General features: G+C 36.5%; 1 protein-coding gene and 1 non-coding gene across 3 annotated transcripts; both read right to left on the bottom strand.

Moving 5' to 3' along the window:
* Window positions 1-566: 566 nt before the first annotated feature.
* On the bottom strand, window positions 567-4,056 carry LOC101692923 (SH3 domain-binding glutamic acid-rich-like protein 3). 2 transcript variants are annotated; one of them, XM_004780636.2, is made up of 3 exons: window positions 3,898-4,056; window positions 1,262-1,435; window positions 567-851 (listed from the first exon to the last, which is right to left on the bottom strand). In XM_004780636.2, exons 1-3 carry the CDS (start codon window positions 3,943-3,945, stop codon window positions 786-788), a joined length of 288 nt encoding a protein of 95 aa, XP_004780693.1. In that variant the 5' UTR covers window positions 3,946-4,056; the 3' UTR covers window positions 567-785. The 2 variants fall into 2 exon arrangements, with proteins under 2 accessions (XP_004780693.1, XP_004780694.1); XM_004780637.2 differs by having other exon boundaries at window positions 1,268-1,435.
* Window positions 4,057-5,597: 1,541 nt separating this feature from the next.
* On the bottom strand, window positions 5,598-5,700 carry LOC123393832. Its single transcript, XR_006608646.1, has one exon. It is a non-coding gene; the product is annotated as a U6 spliceosomal RNA (small nuclear RNA).
* Window positions 5,701-20,298: the final 14,598 nt, after the last annotated feature.

The following is a 20,298-nucleotide window of genomic DNA, read 5'->3' as shown; positions in this document are numbered from 1 at the left end:
AAAGGTATAGGTACAGAGAAGAGTGACCTAAAGTTGTTATTCTTTAATATCAGTTCCCAGACTTTAGTGTACAAAAAAAAAATTACTTGAGGAGTCTGTTAAAATACAAATTCCTATTCTCTCCCCAATTTCCATTTAGGAATAATTGGAATGGGGCCCAATGATCTGCTTTTTTTTTTTTTTCTTTTTAAAAATAGCTCCAGTACAAGCTCCTGGGTGGCTCATTCAGTTAAGCTTCTGACAATTGATTTCAGCTCTGGTCATGATCTCAGGGTTGTGAGATTGAGTCCCATGTCAGGTTCCACACTTAGCATGGAGTCTGCTTAAGATTCTCTCTCCCTCTGCCTCTGCCCATTGGTGCTCCCCCTTTCTTTCTCTAAAAATAAACAAATAAAAGCTATAAACAGCCCCAATACAGTATGTAAACTTCTTAAAAATGTACTGAGAAACATTTAAAAATAAAGCTGAAAGCTAATTGAAAATTGCACTATAAGTCTATTTCATGCCTATAAATTGACAGCTACTAAGTGACTTAAAAAAAAGTTTGATCTTGATAGAAATTTAATAATTTTTTACACAGCTTTGTAAAAGGTTCACTGCAATGAGAAATGATTTTAATGCAAAATTGAAATTGTAAGAGCCCCTGTGTTAGTGATTGCAAGTTAATCTAGATATCAATTAACTTTAATGAAATACTTCAATTGTTATAATTAAAAATAACCAATGTATATGGAAGTATAGGCAGATCCATCTCAGTAAACATCTTTTGTATCATCACTGCACATTCATTCCATCTTGAGGAATTTCAGAATCTCTTTGTTCTCCTTTGCCTTGTGAAACATTTCAAAATCCTAAAAGGAATTAAGATTAACTTGTAATATCAGTGCTATTATTTCCACTTATGAAATCATTAAATTCAAGTGTCTAGGTAAGTTTGTTAATTATCTTGTCTGGGCCTTTGCAAAATCTTCCAGCTAAGTTAGATAAAGAAAATTCCCCTTGATATCAGTCATTTCATACTATGATGAACAATAGATGATTTCATAGTATGTGTATCTCAAAACAAATAGCATGATATTCTTTCCTTTTATGATATATATATTTTTTTCATAATGAAGCACACATTGCCTTATCTTCAGGAACATAATTAAGTTATTGTATAAATGAAGAAACCTGGCCCTCACAACCCATAAATGTATTGTTTCCCCATGTATATGACCTTAAGACATGAAATGAAAACAAAATAAAAATGGACATTTACTCTTACTCCACAATATTCTTGGCCATTGAATATCTGAGGTGGTAGTGCCTTAGGGGTGGAAACTTTCATCCTCATTTCTTGAAGTACTTTCAAACTGACAGAAATATCTATTAATTCATACTTTATTTGGTAAATATCTAAAATTCTGGTAACTTCTTCTTGTCTCTGCTTCACCTACATAGGCAAAAATAGGGAGAGAGAGAATGATGTTATTAACTGCTCCTAATGGTTTATGTTTTATTTTGTCCATTCATTATGCTATGGAAGAGGAACAGCTTTTAATGCTGTGATGTTTCTTTGAGGAGCAAAAATTAGGTAATTTTCTTTTGATAAACACATACACACATATTTAGTATATATGTAATATGTAAATATGTTTAATGTGTATATGAAGAAATATAGTAAGTTTTCAGTAGGAACTTGAAATCTCTAATGGGCTATAAATATTTGCTATATTGATTTCATACTGTACACGAAGTGGTATGACATTCTGCTAACAGTTGAAGCACGCTTTTCAACTCATTACTACATTAATTTATGCTAATATCTATGGTAGCTCTGTATAGGAAATGGACATGATACCAGTTTTATACCTTTGAAAGAACATACTACATGTTCTAAACCATAATCAGAGACAATGCCTAAGTACAGAGATAAAATCCACAGAGTAAGAAAATAAAGTATATCAGACAATTAAGATTTATAAATAATGTAAGTGAATGAAAGTCATCAGTTCTTCCTATATCCTCTCAGATGAACTGTAATATTTGTAGTAATATCCTCACATTGTCTTTTCCTCTGAAACACTACTGCTAAAGTAAAATTGTAATAATTGGTTATCTTTTAAGTATATTTTATAACTGCATTTTTTGTTAATCACTAAAATAAATCTTAAAATTTGAGTTTTCTACATATTTCACATGATAATCTTAGGCAATTTTGCCACATAAATCTCTGATACTAGAATGAGAAAATGTATCTGAAAGCAATTTGACGAGTACAAACCCCAGCTTATTCAAGTATGATTTCTGCAAAAGTGCATGGCAGAAAGCTTTTTGTTTGATGACTTGAAAATGTAATCCAGTCATGGATTTACAACTGATCGATGAGAGGTTTCTGAAATTCTATTATGCAACATTTTTACTTTCTGAGGCTCATTAGTTTTTAAAATGCAAAAGCATGGTGCATGTGATTTGTCACATTTTTATAATGTTTTTCCAAAACTTTTTCAGAGGAACATCATGAAGAATACAGTTGCGTAGACCAGTACTAGTCTAAATGTGGTTCGTTAGACCAGCAACATCAGCTTTATACCACTCTGAAACTACAGTATCTGGGAGTGATTCCCAGAAATATTTTAACAAGTCTTCCAAATGATTTTTATGTTACAGTTTGAGAAACACAGACCGACAGTTGGGTGAATCTTCTGTTTCATCCATTGTGGTCCTTATTGATTCCAAATTATTCTCTCTTACAGACTTTTAGTACTGTATTTGATAACATAAATCACAATGTTAAAAAATAGTCAAAAGGCCCCAAATTTTCTTTTTAAAAGTGTTTCTTATTATTGTTGTTTCTTAATATCTGGTTGAAACCCCTAATCAAGTTGATAAAGCTTTCTGCAAAAGCAATGTACTCTTTCTAGGCTGAGATCAAATTTCACTGCTCCTTGCATCTATCATGGTGTCTTGACACACAGTAGTGGGATGAATGTTAACCATTCATAATCGATTTCAAATTCTTCAGTTTTTGTGCTTCTCCAAAACCTTGGCAGAATGATGTTCTTAGCCATATAATGGTCCTTCTATAGCTAAGCTGCCTGATGTGATAACCATTAGCCAGCCACATGTGAGTACTGAGCACCTGAAGTGTGGCTAGTCCAAAATAAAATTCTCTGTAAGTACAATATACATACTGGATTTTGAGGACTTAATATGAAAATAATATATGCAACATCTCTTTTTATATATTGATTATATGTTGCATGATAACATTTTGTATATTTTGTGTTAAATAAAATATATTAAAATTAATCTCATTTATTTTATGTCACTACTAGAAAATTTAGGATTACATATGTGGCTCACAATGTTGGAAACCACTGTTGTGCAATATTTCCTACAACGTGGCCAAAATAATTCATCAAAACTGTAGCCTAAGACATGCCCGATCTATGCAAATATATGTTCTTCTTAGAAATTACCAGTTTGCCTGGGGTTACCCAGGCTTCTCTGAGGATTTTGGCCATTCACTCAATGGCATTTCCCTCTCCTATCCTAAACAGTGTCCTTTATCTCTTCCATCTCCCATCCTAAACATCCTAAAGAACAGGGTTCTTTATCTCTTCCATTTAAAACAACTGCAGGTGTATTGGAAATACTTAAATTAGCTGAGCTCAGGACCCAGAAACCTCCTAGACGGGCTAGTTCTTGGAGCACAATCTCGGTGAGGACAATAAGCACCTTCCTTGTTCTCTCCTGCACCTTCCATCCTTGAAAACCTAGAGAGGAGGGAGCTGAAGTGTGAAAGGCAAGGAGGGGATGGTATTGTATTAGAACAATCCTGAAATCCCCAACTAGAGTGTCTTCACTCTAGTCTTGTTTTTTGCCCTCTGACGCCCCTTTCTTTCCACTCACCTCCCTGGATCCAGACACGCTGGTATAATAGATTTTAATGGAGCTCATTATTTCCACTACAAGGTTACTTTGGAGAAGTAACTCAAAATCAGTCACTTCACTACTGTTTCAGGCTGAGCTATGCAAAGCCCCAAACCCTGGCCCTGCCCTTTTCCAAGGCTGTTGCTAAGGGCCATTGGCCTGAACACTTGGGATTGGCTGTGAAACTAGTGCTCTTGTGGCGCAGGAACGTTGCTGCCTGGTGACTGCTGTCCTGGGGGGAGGGGAAGAACTCTGGGATGTTAAACTCCTATTAAGGCGTCTTTTCTCTCCTCATCTGCTAGGCGCTGGGGAGGATTAGATGGAGAACTAATGGACTCCATGTTCTTATTGCTTTTCCCATCTCCCTGCATGGGAATGGTGGTAAGCATTCGGTTTTGCGTCTGCAAACCTGAGGAACAAAATGACCAAAATACATCGTGATGAGTAAAGAAACAGAAGTAAAACTTGCATTGCCTAAGTTTGTAAGGACAGAGTAAATGGTACCAGTGCTTACTTGGACAGGAAGGGATCACCAAAGCAACTTTTGATACGTTTTTTTCTTAGCCCAGGAAAGTGCCTCCTTTCCCTTTTCGAGGTGCCCCTCCCTTTTCGAGGACAGAGTGCCTTCTTTCTGGGAGTTGACATTTTGGTTTATGTAATAGTGGGTGCAATAGTGGCTGACTCTCTGAGCACTTTCTCCCTCTATCCCATGTAAAAAGATGACCTTGTGCTTTAATGTCAATTTCCTCTTCAATACATTCATAGCTCATTATTCTAGCCTTTATTTTCAAGTAGTTAAAGATAACAATGATATTTATAGGATTTTTTGGATTTGCCAAAAATGAGTAGTGGAAATTGACAGTGAAGGATTAAAAATCCTCAGCACCTGCTTTTGTATGAGGTAAATTTGGATTCCATGGCTCCACAACTGAATAATTGTGGATCTTTGGCAAATTACTTCTTTCTGAATGTCATTTTCTCAACCATTAGAGTGTGTATGGTGATGCCTACCTAACAGTATCAGGGTGAGGAATAAATGAGTTGAATATGTAACAGTATTTGGCACGTGAACTGGTATGTCAGTAGTTCAGAAAATGATCATTATTATTGATGATAAGTGTCAGACTGCTTGCATGATGTTTGGGAACAAGCACATCAGCATGAATAAGACGAAACATTTACCTTCAGGTTACTTAGCGTGATAATTGATAAGGTGAGGTAAAAGCAATGTAGAGAAATGTAAACCAGGCTAGATGGGTCAAGGCAGTTATCCCTGAAGAAGTGAGAGCTAATCAGAAAACTGAAAGATGTATAGTATGCCAGGAAATTATATGAAGAAATTTTAGGTAGAAGGAATAGTCATGAAGAAATGTAGTAATTGGGGCTTTGGGAGAAAGTTGGAGGAATAGAAACTGAAGAAATAAATAGGAAAAAAACCCACATGGACCTTCAGGTCTCATGTTAAATTTTTACCCTAAATCTTTTCAAGGCTGTTTTTTGTTCTATAAAAATATAAAATTACATCTTCACCTTCTCTCTGCAACCCTCCTCCCAGAGGAAACTGCTATTAACAGTTTGATCTGTATCATTTTTTCACAAACATAATTACATCTATTAAGTCAGTTACAAGAGAAAAAGTCACTTATAATAGGAAGTTAAGTAAAAAGACTACTTTTTAAAAAAATATGGAATACTTCATGAATTTGCATGTCACCCTTGCACAGGGGCCATGGTAATCTTCTCTGTATTGTTCCAATTTTAGTGTATATGCTGCTGAAGTATGCACAAGTAAACACCCTTTGAAGTGAGCCTGCCTGGTTTCAAACCCAGATTATACTACTTATAACTGTGTAATATAAGGCATCCTACCTAACTTCTCTGAGCCTGTTTTATCATAGGTGAAATGGAAATAACAATATTTTACAGAAATGCTATTATGGTTACATTAATGTATGTGAAGTATTAAAAAATTGCCTGGTACATAGTATACACTCAACACATGATGGAATCATATTGTATATATTGTTCTGTAACTTGCATTCCACTAGTACAGATGAAGGAAATAATAGTGTACAGATTAAGAGCATGGGTTCTAAATCTAATTGTGTGATGCAAATCCTAGTTTCATCATTTACTAGAATTGTGAACTTCAACATATATATAACATTTCTTTATTTCCTTTGTAAAGTGAAAATAGCCTATACTTTTTAAAGTTTTTATTTGAATTCCAGTTAGTTAATATACAGTTTAATAGTAGTTTCAGGTGTATAATGTACTGATTAACACAACCATACAACATCTAGTGCTCATGACAACAACAAGTACACTCCTTAATCCCCATCACCTACTTAACACCCCCCCAACCTCTATTCTGTTAACCACCAGCTTGTTCTCTATAGTTAAGAGCTAGTCTTTGGTTTGCCTCTCTTTTTTTTTTTTTTGTACCTTTGCATTGTTTTCATGAATTCCACATATGTGTGAAATCATATGGTATTTGTCTTTCTCTGACTTATTTCACTTAGCAAAGTACTCTAGCTTCATCCACATTGTACCAAAAGGCAAGATTTAATTCTTTTTTTATGGCTCAGTAACATTCCATTATGTCTGCATATACACATACACATACATATACATATAGATAACACGTCTTTTTAAAAACTATTTTATTTATTTTTTAAAAGATTTTATTCAGTTATTTGACACAGAGAGAGAGAGAGAGATCACAAGTAGGCAGAGAGGAAAGCAAAGAGAGACGGGGGAGCCGGCTCCCTGCTGAACAGAGAGCCCAATGAGGGGCTTGATCCCAGAACCCTAAGATCATGAATGACCTGTGCTGAAGGCAGAGACTTAACCCACTGGACCAGCCAGGTGCTCCTAGAAAAGAGTTTATTTATTCATTTGTCAGAGAAAGAGAGAGAGGGCACAAGCAGAGGGAACAACAGGCAGAGGGAGAAGCAGGCTGCCCTCTGAGCAAGGCCCTTGATGTGGTACTCAACCCCAGGACACTGGAGATGATTACCTAAGTTAAAGGCAGATGCTTAATTGACTGAGCCACCCAAGTGCCCCTAGATATCACATCTTCTTTATACACTCATCAATACATGGAGACTAGGGCTGTTTCCATGATTTGACATTTGTAAATACTGCTACTATAAACACCGGGGTGTACATATCCCATTGAAATACTATTTTTGTATATTTTAGGTAAGTATATAAAGTAGTATAATTGCTAGATAGTAGGGTAGTTAAGAAGAATTAATACCTATTTTTCTCAAATTATTCTGAGAAATAGAAAAGGAAAAGAAACTTCAAAATTCATTCTATGAGGCACCCAAAGCAAAATAAAGACAGCACTAAAAAAAAAAAGACAACTGAAGACCAATATCTCTGAGAAACACAAAGGCAAAAATCCTCAATAAAATACTAGTAAAACGAATCCAATCATACATTTAAAAAATTGTTCACCATGACCAAGTGGGATTTATTCCTGGGTTGCAAGGGTGGTTCAGAATTCACAAACCAATTGATGTGATATATTACATTAATAAAAGAAAGTATAAGAACCATATGATCATTTTAATAGATGCAAAAAAATTGACAAAGTACAAAATCCATTCATGATAAAAACCCTCAACAAAGTAGGTTTAGAACAAATATGCCTCAACATCATGAAGGCCATATATGAAAAACCCACAGCTAACATCATCCTCAATGGGAAAAACTGAGAGCTTTTCATCTATGGTCAGGAACACAACTGGGATATCCACTCTTACTGTTGTTATTTAACATATTACTGAAAGCCCTAGCTTTAGCAGTCAGACAACAAAAAGAAATAAAATACATATAAATCAACAAAGAAGGACTTAAACTTTCACTATCTGTGGATGACATGATACTATATATAGAAAACATGAAAGATTCCACTAAAAAACTGCTATAGCTAATACATGAATTCAGTAAAGTCACAGGATATAAAATCAACATACAGAAATCTGTTGCATTTCTTTATACCAATAATGAAGAAGCAGATAGAGAATCTAGGAATCAACCCCATTTACAATTGCACCAAAACCCATAAGTTACCTAAGAACAAACCCAATCAAAGAGGTAAAAGACCTCTACTCTAAAAACTATAAAACATTACTGAAAGAAATTGAAGATGGCATGAAGAAATAGAAATACAGTCCAAGCCCATGGCTTGAAAGAACAAATATTGTTAAAATGTCTACACTACCCAAAGCAATCTCACATTTAATGCATTCCCTTTCAAAATACCACAAGCATTTTTACAGAGCTAGAACAAACAATCTTAAAATTTGTATGGAACCATACAAGATCCCAAATGACCAAAGCAATGTTGAAAAAGAAAAGCAAAGCTGGAGGCATCACAATTCTGGATTTCAAGTTATATTACAAAGTGACCAAAACAGTATAGCACTGGCACAAAAATAGACACACAGATTAAAGGAACACAGTAGAAAACCCAGAAACAAACCTACATCTATATGGTCAATTAATATTCAGCAAAGCAGGAAAAAATACGCAATGGGCAAAGAATAATATTCTATAAATGGTGTTGGGAAAACTGGACAGCTACATGCAAAAGAATGGAAGTGGATGACTTACTTACACCATATACAAAATGAATTTCAAAGTGGATAAAAGACATGAATATGAGATCTAAAACATAAAAATCCTAGAACAGAATATAGGCAGTAACCACTTTGACATTGGCTGTAGCAACTTCTTTCTAGATATGTATCCTGAGATGAGGGAAACAAATACAAAAATAAACTATTGGGACTGCATCAAAATAAAAGGCTTTTGGGTGCCTGGGTGGCTCCATGGTTTAAGTGTCCAACTCTTGATTTTAGCTCAGGTCATGATTTCAGGGTTGTGAGATTAAGCCCTCTTTAAGATTATTTCTCTCCCTCTCCCCTTCCCCCATCTTTCTCCCTTCTCTAAAAAATTATATAAATAAATAAACTAACAAATAAAAAGCTTCTGCACAGAGAAGGAAACAATCACCAAAACTAAAAGGCAGCCTACTGAATTGGAGAAGATATTTGCAAATGACATCCCCAATAAAAGGTTAGTATCCAAAATACATAAAGAGCTTATAAAACTCAACACCCAAAAAATGAATGATCCAATTACAATCTAAGCAGAAGACATGAATAGACATTTTTCCACAGAAGTCAGACAGCTGGCACAAGAAAAGATGCTCAACATAACTGCTCATCAGGGAAATGAAAATCAAAAGTACTATGAGATATCTATCACCTCACACCTATCAGAGTAGCTAAAATCAACAATACAAGAAACAGTAGGTGGTAGCGAGGATATTGAGAAAGAGGAACTCTTCTTGCACTGTTGGGGTGAGTACAAACTGGTGCAACCACTCTGGAAACAAGAATGGAGGTTCCTCAAGAAGTTAAAAGTAGAATTACTTTATGGTCCAACAATTATGCTACCAAGTATTTACCCCCCAAAATATAAAAACACTAGTTCAAAGGGGTGCATGCACCCGGATGTTTATAGCAGCTAATTATAGAAGTAGCTCAAGTGTCCACTGATAGATGAATGGATGAAGAAGATGTAAAGAAGATGTGGCATGTATATATATATTCAGTAATAAAAAAGAATTAAATATTACCATTTGTAATGACATAGATGGAGCTAAGGGAGTATTATGCTAAGTGAAGTAAGACAGTCAGAGAAAGACAAATAGCATATATTTCACTCATATGTGGAATGTAAGAAACAATAAATGAGCAAAGGAACAAAAAGAGAGAGAGAGAGAGAGACAAACCAAGAAACAGAGTCTTGACTATAGAAAACAAACTGCTAGTTACCAGAATGGAGTTGGGTGGGGAGATGGGTTAAATAGGTGATGGGGAGGGACACCTTGGTGAAGCAGTCCTTTAAGTCTCTGCCTTTACCTCAGGTCATCATCCCAAGGTTTTGGGATGGAGTCCCACATATGGCTCCCTACTCAGCTGGGAGCCTGATTTTCCCTCCACCTGCTGCTCCCCCTGCTTGTGCTTGTGCTCTCTGGCTCTCTCTGACAAATAAACAAAATAAAATAAAATAATTAGATGATGGTGATTAAGCAGTACACTTGTGTTGAGCACCAGGTGATGTATGGAAGTGTTGAAATCACTATATTATACACCTGAAAATAATATAACACTGTATGCTAACTAATTATAATTAAAATAAAAACTTTTAAAAAACTGTGCCTTTTGAATCTCTTTATAAATTGATAAAGGCAATATTTCAAAGTGTTATATATATATATATATATATATATATATATATATATATATAATATGGCCTCCAATATTCAAAAAGACCACCAATTCCTGTATTGCATTTTTATTGGAATGGGATACAATATAAAGTTTCTGTCAAATGTTGAGTATTCCAACCCAATATTTACCCAAGGAATGGGTAAATGTGTCACATGGTAGGTCCATGAACTATTTGGACCCATTGTCAGATGGACTTGGTCAGAATTCCGTGCATTATCCTGGCTTCCTTTAAACCTCCATCCTATCTAAAGAGTAATAAGAACATTTCAGGTCCCCTGGCATCAGTGTCAGCCCCTACCCTATATCTAGAGATTTCTTTGAGCTCTTTTATTTTCCTCTGCATTTTAGTCCCATTACTACTTTTGACCTGAGCTCTGTAGAACATCCATTTTCTGCTTACATATTATATCTTGAGCAGATCTCATTGCTTTTCTTGTCACTCTAAGGAACTAATAAACAGTCTAATTTTAGGTATTAAAAAGATCAACCTAGTCTATTATATTTTTAATCTTTCATCACTCTGACTCATAATTAGAAGCCTGGAGTGAGAAGTGGTAATAAAGAGACGGGTATGTGTGGATGGCTTCTTTCCTATTTCCTTACCTTCCTCCTTGTACCTTCCTTCCCTGATTATATGACTGCCTCTACTTCATGCAGGATAGTTCTGATTTGGAGGTGAGGGGAAAGTGATATATATATATATATATATATATATATATATATATATATATAATTTTTACTGGATTGTTCCATTGTAATTTGGCACTTAATTCCCTCATGATGTGTCATGTCCCCAAATTCAAACTTTTTTTCCCATGGATATTGCTCTTTGTTAATTACTGGGAAATCTTATATCCTTTAGGATATTTCAGTGCCTATCCACTTCCATATCTGGAATATGCTCTTCTAGTTGACTACTTATCACTTTATTTTCCTTTTCTGTTTCTGGCAGTGATGTCCCATCCCATTTTCTTAGAGTAATTTCTCCTGGAAGGAAAATATCTTGGTATAACAAAAACCTCTGCAAAAATACAGGCAGGGTTTTTCTGATACTGATCTCTTCAATAAGGGAAGTGTTAGCAATAAAAAGGCAAGGTAGTGACCTCATACTCTAAATTCTAGAATAGTGATTTTGTGTAGTACATGTGTGTGTGTTGAGGTGGGGGGGGGTGTAGGAGCATGTATCCTTATTGGGGATATAGTTCAAACTACAAATGCCCTCTGAATTTCCTGATATGTCCACCTCTATCCCTCTTGTTTGAAAATCACTGCTGTAGTAAGCCACACATTTTAACGTGATGTGTCATATTCTTGACTGATTGGGTGCAGAAAGACTTCAGTTTATGTATGGGTACACTCAGGCCTTTTCTGTTCTGAAAAGTGAAAAAGTTGAAATGTCTTTTTTTGAAATTGAAAGGTCTTGCTTCTTCCTCATGTGTTTCTTCTTCTTTCTTTCTTTTTTTTTTTTTTGGATGTCTTCTCTTTCCTTCTCTCTTTTCCCCTGTACTTCTCTTACATGCAGCTAAGATATTAATACAGTATTAGGACTCTGTGCCAGTCTTGGACTTATTTACTGTTGGATTCATTAATTGACATTGGCTTGCTTTGCTTTGTTTGTTGACTCCACTGTGCTGATTTCTCAGGCTCCTCTGTCAGCTGGCTTCCTGGTGGACTCCTCTAATTGAGTTTGGATAGTGAGAAGAAGAAGGGAGAAAAAAAAAAAAGAAGGGAGGAGCCAGATTTCTCTGCCTTTTATCTACTTTAGTGGTATCTCTGGCAGTAGGTCTTCATGACCCTGGCCTCCACTGATAGTACCTGTTACTATTCCAGTTTCTGCCAGGTGATTCTGAGCACTGAGATAAATCTCCGTTTCCTTTTTTCATTGCCTTAGCCTAAGGGTAGTATCAGTTTCTGTTTCTAACCTTTCTAATTTGCCAACTTTATGTTTCTATTGTAGTGTCTTTATGTCAGGTTACCATCATCTCCCAATGGGTCTTTTTGTCTTTATTCATGTATCTCATTACAGTGCAGTCACCCCCCCCTTTTTTTTTTTTAAGAGTGGGAAGGGGGAACTGCAGGAAGAGAGAGAATCTTAAGTAAGCTCAATGCTATTTTGAGTTTATCTTTGTGTATGGTGTAAGAGAATGGTCAAGTTTCATTCTTCTATACATAGCTGTCCAATTTTCCCAGCATCATCTATTGAAGAGACTGTCCTTTTTTCCACTTGGTATTGTTTCCTGCTTTGTCGAAGACTATTTGACCATAGAGTTGAGGGTTCATATCTGGGCTCTCTACTCTGTTCTACTGCTCTGTGTCTCTGTTTTGTACCAGTACCATGCTGTCTTGGTGATCACAACATTGTAGTAAAGCTTGAAATCAGGCAACGTGATGCCCCCAGCTTTGTTTTTCTTTTTCAACATTTCCTTGGCAATTCAAGGTCTTTTCTGAATCTATGCAAGTTTTAGAATTATTGTTCCAGCACTTTGAAAAATGCCAGTGGAATTTTGATCAGGATAGCCTTGAAAGTATAGATTGATCTGGACAGTGTAGACATTTCAACAATGCTTATTTTCTGATGTATGAGCATGGAATGTTTCTCCGTCTTTTTGTGTCATCTTCAATTTCTTTCCTGAGTGTTCTGTAGTCCTTCGAGTATAGATCCTTTACCTCTTTGGTTAGGTTTATTCCTGGGTGTCTTATGGTTTTTGGTGCTATTGAAAATGGAATAAATTCTATAATTTTCTTTTCTATAGTTTCATTGTTAGTGTATAAGAAAGCCACTGATTTCTGCACATTGACTTTGTATCCTGCCACGTTGCTGAATTGCTGTATGAGTTCTAGTAGTTTGGGGGTGGAGTCTTTTGTGTTTTCCAAATTAGCATATTATGTCATCTGAGAAGAGAGAGAGTTTGACTTCCTCTTTGCCAACTTGAATACCTTTTATTTCTTTTTGTTGTCTGACTGTGATGCTAGGACTTCTAATATTATGTTGAATAGTGCAAGAGTGGGCATCCTTGTCATGTTCCTGATCTTAAGGGAAAGGCTTTCAGATTTTCCCCATTGAGAATGATATTTGTGTGGGTTTTGCATAGATGGATTCTATGAAGTTGAGGAATGTTCCCTATGTTCTGAAGAGTTTTAATAAGGAAAGGATGCTGTATTTTGTCAAATACTTTTTCTGCATCCATTAAGAGGACCATGTTTTTCTTCTTTCTTCCCTTATTGATTTGTTCTATCACATTGATTGATTTGCAAATGTTGAACCACACTTGCATCCCGGGGATGAATCCCACCTGGTCATGGTAGATAATCTTTTTAATGTACTGTTGGATCCTATTAGCTAGGATCTTGTTGAGAATCTTGGCATCCATATTTATCAGGGATATTGGTTTGAAATTCTTTTTGATAGGGTCTTTTCCTGGTTTGGGGATCAAGGTGATACTGGCCTCATAGAAATAGTCTGGAAGTTTTCCTTCTGTTTCTATTTTTTTTTTTTTTTTTTTTGTAACAGCTTCAGGAGAATAGGTATTACTGGGCTCTTGTTTTTGGGAGGCTTTTGATAACTGCTTCAATCTCATTACTAGATATTGGTCTATTCAGGTTGTCAATTTCTTCCTGATTCATTCTTGGAAGTTTATAGGTTTCCAGGAATGCATCCATTTCTTCCATATTGCTTAACTTATTGGCATATAGCCATTGATAATAATTTCTGATGATTATTTCTATTTCCTTGGTGTTAGTCATAATCTCTCCCTTTTCATTCATAATTTTATTAATTTCAGTCCTTTTACTTTTCTTTTGGAGAAGTCTGGCCAGTGGTTTATCAATCCTCTTAATTCTTTCAAAGAACCAGTTTCTAGTTTTGTTGATGTGTTTTATTGTATCTCTGGTTTATAACTCACTGATCTCTAATCTTAATTTTTTCCTTGTTTGTGCATGGGGTAGGCTTAATTTGTTGTTGACTCTTAAGTTCTTTAAGGTGTGAAGAGAGTTAATGTACTCAGGATTTTTCTATTTTTTTGAGTTAGGCTTGGTTTGCTGTGTATTTTCCATTTAGTACTGTCTTTGCCATATCCCATAGGTTTTGGATTTATGTGTTTTCATTCTCATTGGTCTCTATGAATTTTAAGTTCTTCCATTTCCTAGTTGAGCCAAACGTTCTTGAGCAGGATGGTCTTTAGCTTTCAAGTGTTTGAATTTCCTCCAAACGTTTTCTTGTGATTGAGTTCCAGTTGCAAATTACTGTGGTTTGAGACTATGCAGGAAATAATCTCAATCTTCTGGTATCAGTTGAGACCTGATTTGTGACCCAGTATAAGCTCCATTCTGGAGAAAGCTCCATTTGTCCTCAAGAAGAATGACTATTCTATAAGTTAATCAAAGAAAGATAACTATCATATGATCCCTCTGATATGAAGAATTTGAGAGGCAGGTGGGGTTTGTTGGGGGGTATTGAATGAAAAAATGAAACAAGGTGGGATTGGGAGGGAAACAAACAAAAATAGACTCCTAATCTCACTAAACAAACTGAGGGTGGCTGGGGCATGGGAGGGTAGGGATAGGGTGGTTGGGTTATAGACATTGGGGAGGGTATGTGCTACGGTGAGTGTTGTGAAATGTGTAAGCCTGATGATTCAAAGACCTGTAGACCTGGGCCAAATAATACATTATATGTTAATAAAAATAATTACAAAAAATGAATAACTATTCCGGCTTTTTTATTTTTTTTTTGGGTGGAATATTCTATATATATCTATGAGGTCCATCTGGTCCAGTATGTCATGAAAAGCCCTTGTTCTTTGTTGATTTTCTGCTTAGATGATCTGTCTAATGCTGAGAGTGGCATATAAAGATTTCCTACAATTAATATGTTCTTATCAATATGTCTCCTTATTTTGATTAGCAGTTGGTTTATGTAGTTGGCTGCTCCCATGGGGGGCATAGATATTTACAAATTTTAAATCTCCTGGTTGGATAAACCCTTTAAGAATGATGTAGTGTCCTGTATCTCTGACTACAGTCTTTATCTTAAAATCTAATTTATCTGATATGAAAATTTCTACCCCACCTTCTGAGGTCCGTTGGCATAGAAAGATTGTTCTCCATTCCTTCCCTTTTAGTCTGGATGTATCTTTAGGTTCAAAATGAGTCTCTCGTAGACAGCATATGGATGGGTCTAGCTTTTTTATCTAATCTGCAACCTTGTCCCATTTTATGGGACCATTTAGACCATTTAAGTGATTATTGAAAGATATGTGTGGTGCATAAAAAATAAATTCTGGAAAATTGAAAGGAAATAAAATAAAATAAAAAAAGAAAGACATGCATTTATTGTCATCATGTTGCCTATGAGATCCTTGTTTCTATAGTTTGTCTCTGTAAATTTTGGTGCTATATCACTCTTGGCATCTTTCATCTTTTATAGAGCCCCTCTTAAAATTTCTTACAGGGCTGGCTTGGTGGCCACATATTCTTTCACTCTTTGGTGGCCTTGAAAGCTCTTTATCTCTCAATCCATTCTAAATGAAAGCCTTGCCACATAAAGTATTCTTGGTTCCATTTTCTTCTCATTTAGTGCCCTGAATATGTCTTGCCAGCCCTTTCTGGCTTGCCAGGTTTCTATGGACAGGTCTGATGTTATTCTGATGTTCCTCCCTCTGCACAAAAGGTATCTCTTCCCCCTAGATGCCCTTAAGATATTTTCCCTGACTTTATGATTCACAAATTTCACAACCACATGTCTGAAGGTCTTTCTGAAGATCAACCCTCGTTAATCTTGGGGGGTGTCCTCTTTGCCTCTAGGACATGAACAGTTGTTCCATTCCCCAGATTAGGAAAATTCTCTGGTAGGATTTGCTCAACTATATCTTCTGATCCTCTCTCTTTCTCTCCACCTCCTCAGGTATCCCAATAATTCTGACAATGGAATGTTTCATAGCTTCACTTATTTCTCCAATTCTTCATTCATGGCTTCTAAGCTGTTTGTTCCAGGCCTCCTCCTGATCCTTCTTTTCTATCAGTATGTCTTCTAGATCACTAATTCAGTCTTCTGCCTCACTTACCCTAGGTGTTAGAGTATCTAGGTTAGATTGGATCTCATTCATAACATGTTTGAATTCTGCCAGATCAGCTCTCATTTCTGCCCTTAGAGAATCTATCTTGCCACTAATGGTTTTCTCCAACCTCGCTATTGTCTGCATAACTGTTATCCTGAATCCTGTTTCTGACATCTTGCTTATATCCATATCTATTAGTTCTGTGGCAGAGGTCACAATCTCTGAATTTTTCTTCTGTTGGAGGTTCCTTCTCCTAGTCATTCTGGTGAGAGGTGATTGAGGGAATGTATAGAGTCCAAATTCTTGACCACAATCCAAGCAAGATACACCTTTTTATAGGGACTTTGGGGTTCTTAGTCTCTTGTTTTTCAGCCTGTCTTTTTTTGGGGGGGGTGTTGCTGAGCTGTTACTCAAGCAACCCTGTTTGGGCACAATGGCCTTGCACCCTGTGGTGAAGGATGGGCTCAGTGAACACTGTTTTAAGGGGGCTTTTGTTCTCTGGCAACTTTCCTTGGCAGATTTCTGTGTCCTTTCCAAGAGTCGGAGCAGAAATTACTGCGTCCAAACTTCTGTCTCAGAACAGAGAGTTCACAGACTGTTCTCCAGAAAGCCCTCCAGGTCACAGTGGCTCTTTTTTTCTCTGTGCTGTTAAAAACTGCAGCTACCTGCGTTGTGTACCCCACAGCAACACTCCCAGCCTTCACTTCCAGGTCCAGGCATGTCTCTGTCTTTTGTACTTCTAAAACTGCCAGCCACCCCCAGTTCACATACACACCCTTTCAGATCCAGGTTTCAGCCTAGTGGGTTGCCCTAAAGTCCTTTCTCCATGACTACCAGTCTGCAAGTCTGTACCCAGGCTCCAGTGCAGGACATTTTTGTGTTTCTGTCTTATTTTACCTTCCCAGCACCAGTGCTTATGGCACTTCTGTCCCCTTTCTGTTTAACTTCCAATATCTGCCTGCAGAATTGCGAGTCCCTACTTCATAATTTGAAACTAGCTACCAGAGATATTCTGGTAGATCCTGATATATTGTCTTACATCTCAGGCTGATTTCATGGGTATTCAGAGTGGTCGGGCAGATAACCAGCACAATTCAGGAGACAGGTAGAAATAGGATCCCCTACTACTTCACTATTTTTCCAGACCCCATTTTTAATTGTTTCAGATCATCTTTCCTTTGGTTGTGTATTGGTGGTAGCTTTCAACCACCTCAGGTTTTTTCTAGAGTGCATTTGCTTCAGTGACGGTTGATATTTTTTATTCTTTTCATTTGCTCAATTATCCCTCCAGAGAATGACTAGGATGAGGAAATCTCAACAAAGAAAGGAATCAGAGACAATCTCCCCAGTCACAGAGCTAATGGATGTGGATATAAGCAAGATGCCAGAGACAGAATTCAGGGTAGCAATCGTGAAGTAAATAGGTAGGCTTGAAAAAAAGCATTATTGACAGTATAGGATCTCTAAAGGCAGAGAAGAGATCTAGGCAGGCCTAACTTAAATATACTATGAATGGGATGCAATCTAAACTAGATACTCTCACAGCCAGGGTAAATAAAGCAGAAGAATGAGTAAGTGATCTAGAAGAAAAGTTGATAGAAAGGAAGGAATCTAAAGAAGGTATAAATAGTCAGCTGGTATCCCATGAAAATAGACTTAGATCAAAGATGCCATGAAAAGTTCCAGTGTCAGAATTATTGGGATTCCTGAGGAGGTGGAGAGAGAAGACTAGAAGGTATATATGAACAAACATAACTGAGATATTCCCTAATCTGGGGAAGGAAAAATCATCCATGTAGAAGAGGCAGAGAGGACCTCTCCCCAAATTGATAAAAATAGATCAATACCCTGACATGTAATATTGAAGCTTACAAGTCATAGAGCAAAGGAAGCTATCCTGAGAGTGGCTAGGGGAAATCAGTTTCTTACAGAGGGACGAATTTCAGAATAAAATCCGACCTATACACAGAGACCTGGCAAGCCAGGAAGGGCTTCTAAGGCATATTCAAGTTACTAAGGGAGAAAAACACACAATCAAGAATACTTTACCCAAGAGGATGTCAATCAGAGTGAATGGAGAGATAAAGAACTTCCAGGATAGGCAAAAAATGAAAGAGTGTGTGACCACCAAGCCAGCCCTGCAGGAAATATTAGGAGGGATTCTATAAATGAAGAAAGACCCAAAAAGTAATATAGAACAGGAATTAACAGAGACAATCAATAGTTACAGGGACTTTTCAGATAATTCAATGGTGATAAATTCATATATTTCAATAGTTACTCTCAATATGAATGGGCTGAATGTTTCCTTCAAAAGAAACAAGGTTTCAGGTTGGATTTAAAGGAAAAAAAAAATAAGACACATCCCTATGCTTTCTACAAAAGACTCATTTGAACCCGAAGACACCTCCAGATTGAAAATGAGGATATAGAGAACCATTTACTAGCCCAATGGACATTAAAAGAAGCTGGGGTAGCAATCCTCATATCAGACAAATTAGATTTTGAACTAAAGACAGCAGTGAGAGAGGTAGAGTGACATTATATCATACATGAACAGTCTATCCAACAAGACAATCTAATAATTGCAAATATCTATGCCTTCAACATGGGAGCAGCCACCTACATATGCCAACTGGTTACCAAAATAAAGAAACATACTGATACTACATTAATAGTAGGAGACTTCAAAACTCCACTCACAGTAATAGATAGGTCATCCAAGCAAAATATAAACAAAGAAATAACAGCTTTGAATGATACCTTGGCCCAGATCGACTTTGCAGATATATACAGAACATTCCATCCTAAAACAACAGAATACATATTCTCCCCAATTTCACATGGAACTTTCTCCAGAATAGACCATATAGGAGGTCAAAAATCATGCTGGTTCACAAATCACGTCTCAACTGATACCAAAAGACTGAGATTGTTCCATGTATGTTTTCAAACCACAATGCTTTGAAACTGGAACTCAAACACAGGGACAATTTTGGAAGGAACTCAAACACTTGAAGGTTAAAGAGCATCATGATAAAGAATAGGTCAACCAGGAGATTTAAAAAACTTAAAGAATTCACTGAAACCAATGAAAATGAAAACACATCAGTTCAAAACCTATGGGATACTGCAAAGGTGGTCCTAGGAGGGACGTAAGAACATAGCCATGCAAGCCTCTCTCAAAAAATTAGAAAAATCCCCATGTTGCATCACCACAACATGGGGGCTTAAGTGGGTAGGAGAAGAATAAATGAAACAAGATGGGATTGGGACGGAGAAAAACCATAAGTGACTTAATCTCACAAAACAAACTGAGGGTTGCTTGGGGGAGGGGGCTTGGGAGAAGGGGGTGGGATTATGGACATTGGGGAGGGTATGTGCTTTGGTGAGTGCTGTGAAGTGTGTAAACCTGGTGATTCACAGGCCTGTACCCCTGGGGATAAAAATATATGTTTATAAAAAATAAAAAAATTAAAAAAAAATTAGAAAAATCCCAAGTACACATGCTAACCTTACCCCTAAAGGACCCAGAGAAAGAACAGCAAATAAAGCGTAAACCAAGCAGGAGAAAAGAAATAATAAAGATTAGGGCAGAAATCAATGAAAAAGAAACCAGAAAAATAGAACAGATCAACAACACTAGAAGCTGTTTCTTTGAAAGAATTAATAAGATAAACTTCTGGCCAGAATTACTCAATAGAAAAAAGAATGGACCAAATTTAAAATTATAAATGAAAGGGGAGAGATAGTGACTAATAGCAAAGAGTCAATTGTTAGAACATTTTACCAGCAGCTATATGCCAACAAACTAGGCAATCTGAAAGAAATGGATGCATTCCTGGAAAATTACACACTACCAAGACTGAAACAGGAAGAAATAGAATATCTGAACAGACCAATAGCCAGCAAGGAAATTAAAACAGTAATCAAAAACCTTCCAAAAAACAAGAGGCTGGGGCCAGATTGCTTCCAAGGGGAATTCTTCCAAACATTTGAAGAAGAAATCA

This window comes from Mustela putorius, unplaced genomic scaffold (assembly GCF_011764305.1).
Source record: "Mustela putorius furo isolate JIRA1106 unplaced genomic scaffold, ASM1176430v1.1 tig00001021_pilon_pilon_pilon, whole genome shotgun sequence".
Lineage (NCBI taxonomy): Eukaryota > Metazoa > Chordata > Mammalia > Carnivora > Mustelidae > Mustela > Mustela putorius.
The sequence above is the reverse complement of the archived record's forward strand: the minus strand, read 5'-3'. Positions and strand labels throughout refer to the sequence as shown.